An 8,709-nucleotide genomic window follows, 5' to 3' on the forward strand; every position below is an offset into this window, starting at 1 on the left:
AGGAGAGTAGCACTGATGTGAAGCAGCCAGGGCTTGCTCGGAAGTTGATGCTAAATGCTCATGGGACTCAAGAACTGGTAGTTCAGCACTTGCTTCACAAAAAACTTTCTAATATCCATTTGCAAAGTCACAGTCACACCCTAAAAAAACATTAATTTTGATGTCACTGTGGTAACAATATAAATTTAATTTTAATATTTTCTATATCTTTATGACACTAGGCTTCCCAAGGCAGATTACAACTAGACAATTGCAAAGTCGCACCCTAAAAAAAACTGGCGAGAAAGAGGGGTGCACCCAACCAAAACGGTGTTAGAGATCTGGCCATCTGAATTATTTATTTTCTGAATTTATTTATTTTCTCCACCATCTTGTAAGGCACCCAACAAAACAGTGTTAGAGGACTGGCCATCTGGATTTATTTATTTTCTCCATGGGTAGGCAGTGCCTCACAGATGGAGGAGAAATTCTCCTCCTTCTTGAAAGGCACTGCCTACCCAACAAAAACAGTGTAAGTACTAGTAGACTAAAGATGGACCAATAAAGAACAACAACGTGGATGCAGGCCGCAGGTTTACTAGGGCTGCTAGAGGCATTATTATTTTATTTTTAACAATGATTTATAACTAGAAGTCAGAAAAAAAATTCCAAATCTCTCCTCCTGGTTTGCTAGGGCTAGCCTAGCCATGAAGATTAGTAAACTTTCAAATTCTTTTTTTTTTTTTAGTTCAATCAGTTTTTTATTGATTTTATAACATATTGTAAATTTAGTACCAATGAAAATAACAGTTAACAGAAATGAATTACAGTAGTCACAAAGAAAAATCCAAATCTCTCCTCTAACAAGATGGCGACGGCTGCGCGGGGGAGTGGAAAAAAAAGAGATTTACGTCTGTGCTTTCCTCGCCCTCTGGTGGCCAGAACGGGTGGCTGCTATGGACCATCACCCGTTCCAGATTTTAGCTCAGTCCGGTCCGGATCTTCCAGGCTGCCAGGTTTGCTTGTGTTGTTTGAGCCTGCACAGCACCCGTAGCTGCCTGGTGATTGCAGCAACTGAGTCTCAACTGCTTCTGGGCTTATTAGCCATCTTGGAACATTTCTGCTGGCCTTTGCATCGTCTAAGGCCCTGGTATGTTGGGGTGCTGGTGCACTTCTGCTGAGTCCAGTTCTAGTTTGGTTTCCTGCCTTGATTCTTGTCTGTTCTTGCTAGTCCTGTGGATAGTTAGATTAGATTGTTGTTTGTTTGCTTGTCTTGTCTCTGGGTTAGTTTTGTGTGTAGTTCTTGTCTGTTGTATCTTAGTGGCTGCTCTGCAGCTTTTAGTTTTGTGTCTTGTTAGTCAGTGTTTTGCTCCCTGTTTTAGTGGCTGTTTACAGCTTTCAGTCTGTCCTTTATTTTACCCTTTCCTTGCCCTGCTGTCCCTGTATGTTCCTTTCCCCTCTGACCCTCAGTCCCTGTTCAGTCTAGTTGGGATCCTGTTCCTGCCCTGTCCTACAAGTCCTGCCGGCCACCTGAAGCCAAGGGCTCAACCCTTGGTGAAAAGTGGCCAGGTGCAGGTGAAGCCTAACTGTTCATTAAGCTTTGCCTTGTCTCCGGTGTGGGGGTGGTTTGCCTGCCACTGCCGCTCCTCGGCAGTGGCCCAAGGGCTCACAAACCAGTTTCCAGCTTTGAAAACATGACATTTACCACGTCTTCTTCCTTCCTTACTGTGGTCGAGGGCTCACTTCCAGCCAGCCCAGCACCGAAACTTAAGCGAAGGAGGCTTGTTGCAGGCAGCGGCGAACAGTAAACCACCAACAGGCAGGCTCAACTCCCCCTCGACTCCGTCCGTTCGCTTCCTGCCCTCTCAGCGTCCCACCCAAAAGGAAATGACATCACTGGAAGGCGGGTTGCAGACGCAGAGAGGGCAGGGAAGCGAAGGACGGAGTCGAGCCTGCCTTTTACTGCGACTTCGTCTTCAGGATGGTGGTAAGTCCTTGTGTTTGCCGTTCACGTTTGCGTTCCTCGCCCCCCCAGTCTACGCCCATGTGTCTGGGCCTTCTCTGAACCAAAGTTTCTGAAAGCCTGAAGCTAACAGCTAATGCTGAGAGCATCACCTCTGTGTGACCCAGAGATTATGCTTGGTGAGAAGCCAGCTGTGCAGTTCTGCAGATGGCTTTGCAGCCTTGCAGAAAGAGGAACTTGGTGCAAAACTGTTCCAGCCAGAGGCGTTAGACAGAATGTGAAAAGGGGATTTCTAGAGTTAGCTGTACCTGCAAACATAAGATAAAAGGATGCTGGCGAAATGGACAGTGAATCAAGCCAATAAACATTCTAATCACTCTGGACCACCCTAGCAATCTTGATTAGTTGTGGAGTGCTTTGAGGAAGAAGAAAAGGCAGGACTTTTGACGTGTGTCCCTTAGACTCAATATTAAGTTTTCCATATATAAGTGAATGTATATCCTACTTCTGCGGAGAAAGTGCTCAGAGACTGCACCTGTATGCAGCTGGGTACTATCCATGAGAAAGCTTAAAGGACAGTACTATCATTGCCTGTCTATATGTCTAACTTGGTAAGTGAATAAGCACAGTATTTTCTCATCTTTATGTGGCGTCCACTCATTCTTCCAAACTACTGCAGTGAATGGAGCACTCCTCTGGGTTAGGGAGAACCGGTAAATAATTAAACAATGCATAGGTGTGGTGCAAACTGCAGGCCTGCATACCACCATGTGTGTCTCCATGCATTCTCAAATCCCAGAGACGTTATTGTTGCTAGTACTTACCTAACAAGCAGACATCTCCCAGTAGACCGTTGGCACAGTCCTGCCCCATCCTGGACTGGTCTAGAATGAAGGCATCATGGCAGGAATTGGGGAATCTGGCCTACATGTTCGTTATGAGGAGCCTAGCGTTGCAGACTACCTACATATTTATAGAATGAAACATCCTTCTGTTTTGGTAGGCTTGCTCATCCTGCCCTGGTGGTTTGAAGGCAATATGTGTGCAGTCTATCACCCCCAACACTGAGGGGAACTAAGCAATAGCATGAAACTGCCTCATGGTCTGCTGCCTCTGCTCAGGAGTGTGTGGAAAGGTGCCAGTCACATAGGTGCCTGAGCAGAGCTCACAGGAAGGAGTCAATGCAACAGCAGGTAGCAGACTGAGTGATACCTGTAGTAACCCCAACAAGGTGCTAGAAACTGCCAGTAGCCTGAAAGGACAGGGCTGTGGTGACCCTGACAGCCACTGGCAAGGCATGATTTCTCAGAGTAAAGGCCTTGAGATAATAAGCACACACAGGTCAACAATGGTGGCCCTATTGAATCTGGTTCTCTGAAATGCCTCTTCCTCTATGAGCTGGAGGTAACTCACTCTGAGCCTGTACACCCTGTGGGCCTCTGATGCTGGGCCTTGTCCTTGGGGCTGTGCCTGGTTAGATGCCATAAACAGCTGTTGTCTCCTCTGCCACCTCTCTTCCGACACCTTGCCATCTGGTCTAGCTGCATGTAATGCCACCAGGGGAAAAGGCATGCTGAATGCAAGCCGATTGTGTTAAATATAGTAGGTTAAAATGAAAACCAGGAATGGTACATTAACAGGTTATCAGAGAAAACCGGTTGTTGTAAAATGACATTTTGATCAAGATGGCACTCGTGAGAGGGTGTGTGGCGTGAGTGCTCTGGAACTCTTGCAGAACGCACCATAGAGTTTTCTTTCTTTTTCCCCTAACCATATGGAGAAAAGAAAGGGTAAAACCGGGGCTAAAGCCTCTCCTAGCCCCGCTGATAGGCCAACTCTCCGGCAAACGACTCTCGAAGCTTTTAGAGTCCAAATGCCCGGAGCACAGATATAGACCTGGTTGGATCCCCGGGATTACCAGCAGATCTTAGCACAGAGGCGGTGTCATTGAGCCCGCCCCTACAAACAGCCCCACCGAGACCCAGAGGATATTTGGTTTCAACTGAAGAACCGCGATTGGAATTTTCGCTAGCTAGAGGAGGCCCAGTCGGATCCTCAACGCCAGATGAGGTCGACATCAGAAAGAATTTTGAGGGGTGACGACTTCTCCCATCATGGCAGCTCCACCTGTGAGTATCGGAGAGAAATCGAGACCAGCTGTTGTGACCCTAGAGGCCCTGTGGGATGCAATCCAGGTACTAAATTCATCTCTACTTCAAACAACAAATTTATTTAAAACTGAAGTAATGGAAATTAAACAAAATCAGCAATCTTTAGCTTCGAGGGTAAAAATCCAAGAAGATAAATGTGACTTAAATGAATTAGAGGTTAAAAAACTTCAAAGCCTCGTTGGTAATGTTGTGGTTGAAAGGGACAATGTACAAAAGAGAATAGAATACCTAGATAACCAACTGAGACGAAACAACCTTAGATTTTTAAATTTTCCAAAGTCGCCTCTAATACCGGCAACGGATATGTTAAGAAAATATTTTACTGAGATACTGGGTATTCCGAAAGAAGCTATTCCTCCTGTAGTAAAAGCTTACTATATTACAGGAGTTAAATTGTTACCTCCTGAACCTTTCCCGGAACTAAATCTAACAGAAGTTCTAGAAACTTCTTTAGAGACAATTACAGAACGCACGACTCTTCTTGCTTCATTTGCCTTCAAAACTGACAGGAATAATATATTCAAACTTATGTCTACACAATTTTTGGCTCAAGGAAGTTTTTCCTGATATAAGCAAGGCAACACAGAAAAGGAGAAAGGACACTTTTCCTTTATATGTAAACATATCTTTTTTCCTGTTTTCAAACATTTGTATGATGTGAATGTATAATGAAATTCATAAATAAAGAATTTTTTAAAAAAGTAAAATGGCATTTTTTTCTTATCACTTTGTCTTGGTATTATAATCCATCGCCTAACTGAATCAATAGTTACACAATAATAGAATAAAACACCCCAAAAGTCATAACCCAGCAAGCCACAGTCTCAAAATTCCTCATGTACCCGAACCACCCCCCCCCCCATCTCCCCTCCCGATGCCTACTATAGCCCACTTAATGGTTAGCACTGAAAATTTACTAAGAGAAAGGCATAATGGTAGAAAATATCTCATGACATTGAAGTAGGTGAGAGAACATTTGAATCTGAATTATAGCAGCTTCAAATACCTAGGTGGATTTCACCGCTAAGAATTGGGCCCCAGTCTTAGCCGGCTGTCTGTTGCCCGCTAAATATCAGATTGTCTGGCCTTGGCAGAGATAACTTTTTAAGTACCATTTTTGGCTGGTGGACCTGTCGGCTAACCTTTTGAATATTGGCCCCAGCCTATACATTCTCATGAAGTTTAAGTGCCGTCCTCAATTCACTGTTCCATAAATGAGCTGTAAATTCATTCAGTTTACGCTGCAAAAACATTTCAGTAAATGCTTTTTTTAAATTATTTCATTATACATACAAGAAAATAAAAGATTACAAGAAAAGTTATTCAGCTATATAAAAAGCAAAAAGAATAAAACCACAAATAAAGCTCACCCCCCCCCCCCCCCCCCACACACACACACAGACAACCTACTACAATGGAGAATCAAATGTATAAGCTTCTTACTATGAAGCGACTTTCAGTGGACTCCCAAGGACCAAAACCAAAGTGGTTGTGGGATTATAATATACCTCTTTTTCATCACTGCTTTTTTTTTTTCTTTTTCATGTTTCTGGTATGTTCTTCTAATGATGGATTTTGTGTCATTCTGCTTTCTTTACATGCAATGACAAATATATTTTAAAATAAAAAATAAATTATTCAATTAAGGCACTGATTGTATACTTTTATAATGCATATTTTATTTATAAAATCTTTTATACCACTTCCCCAAACAAAACTGTTCTTCATCTTTAGACACAAGGAACTTCTTAACTCTTTAATGCAGAAAATAGGATAGTTTTCAATTTCTTATGAAAAGCCAGTGAAATATGCCTTCTGACAGGCTTTCCCCAGGAAGCTTATTCCAGAGTTCTGGGACTATTGCTGAAAAGACCCTGGATCACCATCATATAAAATTCTAAACTCATCTGTAGCAAAGTGAATTGAGGGCTGTGCTGTGCTTTGTCCAGAAATTCAGCTGTACAAGTGACATCATAATCAATGATGTCATCATTTTAACTCTTCCAAGGAAACTATACTCTGCCTCCTGTCATATTTCCTACCACAAGGCTTTAGAGATAAATTGACATTAAAGGCATGAAAAGAAATGTCAGGAAAAAAGGTTCCGATCTCTCTCTCAGATCCTGTAGAAACAGCACAGCAAAATCGTGATAAAAAGGCTGCACTGGGCAAAGAAGATGCAGTATACAAAGAGAAAAACAAGTCTTCACCACATAAAGTAGAAAGAATAGTGAAGGAGACCAGATCAGTGATTATAGACATAGGAACAGGATACTGCAAAGCTGGATATGCTGGACAGCCTACCCCTTCCTGTGTGATTTCATCTACTGTAGGGAAGCATCTTCAGAAGACTGCTAAAACTGGAGACAATCGTAAAGAAAGCTATGTTGGACAGGAACGTACCAATTCTAAAGTACCCTTAAAACTTGTCAACCCACTGAGACATGGCATAGTGGTCGACTGGGACTGCATACAAGACATTTGGGAATACATATTTTATAAAGAGATGAAGATCCCTCCTGAGGAGCATGCTGTCCTGGTATCAGATCCTCCACTGAGTCCTACCACCAACAGAGAAAAATATGCAGAAATGATTTTTGAGACTTTCTGTTCTCCAGCAATGCACATATCTTATCAGTCTAGACTCTCTATGTATTCTTATGGAAACACTTCAGGTCTAGTTGTAGAATGTGGTCATGGTGTTTCCTATGTGGTACCAATCTATGATGGTTATACTATGCCTAGCATTACAGGAAGAGTGGATTATGGTGGAGAAGATATCACTAAATACCTAATGAATCTATTAAATGAGACCGGGAAGAAATTTAAAGAAGAACATCTTCAAATCATAGAAGACATTAAGATAAAATGTTGTTACTCTTCTTCAGATCTTGATTATGAAATGGATTTACCACTCAGTGAATACAGAGCAGATTTAGAACTTCCAGATGGTCATCTCATCACCATTGGCAAAGAAAGATTCCTTTGTTCAGAAGCTCTCTTCAAGCCATCACTCATAGGGTTAAATCAACTAGGGCTTCACAGTTTGACCATGTCCTGTATCAATAAATGTGATGACATGTTTAAAAAGACCATAATGAACAATGTCTTGTTGTGTGGAGGTTCCACCATGTTAGAAGGGTTTCCAAGGCGTTTTCAAAGAGAACTGAACAATCTATCCCCTCAAGATAAACTCTTGACTACAGCTTCCCAGAAAGAAAATATTCTGTCTGGATTGGTGGTTCCATCTTGGCCTCACTCAAGTCCTTTCAACAGCTTTGGGTATTTAGAGGGAATATGATGAGGATGGGCCCCAAATTGTCTACAGAAAATGCTTCTGAAATTTAAATAAAGAACAGTTATGACCTATCAGGTTTATATTGCCATTCGATGAACCTTCAACAAATGCATCTTCCCTAAAACTCAGATCTAAGTGGTCATATCATCAGGTATTGAATAAAATTGTAAAAGATTATAACAATTTATATCTCATGTTATGGAACTTGAATCTTCTCATTTGCGTTCAGAGTATAATTAAGTTGAATCAATCTTCTGGAAGAAAGGTGAATAGAAAGGGAGTATCAGTAGTTTCACCAGTAAAGGCTGGTCAAACTAGCATATACAGGAGGTAATTTTAGAAGGGTTATGTGCTATGGACATGTTTAAAAAGCCAGTTTACAGATGTAAATGGGCGTATACATGTTAAGATAGATTCCTTGTGCCCAAATATAGATGGGAGACCTTACATTAAATTTTTATTAAGTTTCATAACAAACACTCTAGAACAGGCCTTCTCAACCCAGTCCTCGGGGAAAATCATCAGGTTTTCTGGATATCCACAATGAATATATATGATAGATTTGCATATCAAGGAGGAAGTGCATGCCAGTCTCTCTCATGTATATTCATTGTGGATATCCTGAAAACCTGATGGAACTTGGTGTGCCTCGAGGACTGAGTTGAGAAGCCCTGCTTAGAACACAAAAGGCAATCTTTCTCTCTCCATGCTTCCACTCTCTCAAATAACTCCGCCACACCACAGCTAATGTTCTGAACCAACTATTTACTGAAACTGCAAAAATCAGTTGGGACAATTACAATGTGGCAGAGGAAGTGCAGGGCAACAAGTATCACAAGTTGATATGTTCAAAGTCTCTGGATCTTTAGCACTTCACATTTAATCAGAAGTCCACAATCATCCTCTTACTCTTTTTATACTTCCCCATCCTCTCTCTATGTTCCTATTACTGGATTTAGATACAGCAAAGGATTCAACTACAGCAATAAGTATGATTATGATGAGGCTCAGGGACACTGAGGCTCACAGGAAGGTCATTGTTCTGTTAGGATGTATTTGGATTTTCAGGAACCCAGTAGATGTTAAATGTTTTCCTTCAGTCTATGAGTTGTTCCTGGATCATCATGGAAGAGGTCTAGGTCACCCTGCTAGAATCATACATTCAGTTTTTCTTTACTGCAAAGTTTCTTGGAAAGATGTAGAGGGTTCCCTGTTCACTTCAAAAGACTTCTGTCTCCTGTATACTCCTGAAGTTATATCAGATGGGGTAGCCGGTATAACTGACTCTGAATTTCTAG

At 41.8% G+C, this 8,709-nt stretch overlaps 1 protein-coding gene across 1 annotated transcript; it reads left to right on the plus strand.

Moving 5' to 3' along the window:
* The first annotated feature begins 6,199 nt into the window (after positions 1–6,199).
* LOC115462040 (actin-like protein 7A) lies at positions 6,200–7,454 on the plus strand. The gene is given in 3 exon segments (XM_030192087.1): positions 6,200–7,319; positions 7,322–7,399; positions 7,402–7,454. Coding segments are annotated over 3 exon segments (1,251 nt in total).
* The last annotated feature ends 1,255 nt before the right edge of the window (positions 7,455–8,709 follow it).

This window comes from Microcaecilia unicolor, chromosome 2, assembly GCF_901765095.1.
Source record: "Microcaecilia unicolor chromosome 2, aMicUni1.1, whole genome shotgun sequence".
Taxonomy (NCBI): Eukaryota; Metazoa; Chordata; class Amphibia; order Gymnophiona; family Siphonopidae; genus Microcaecilia; species Microcaecilia unicolor.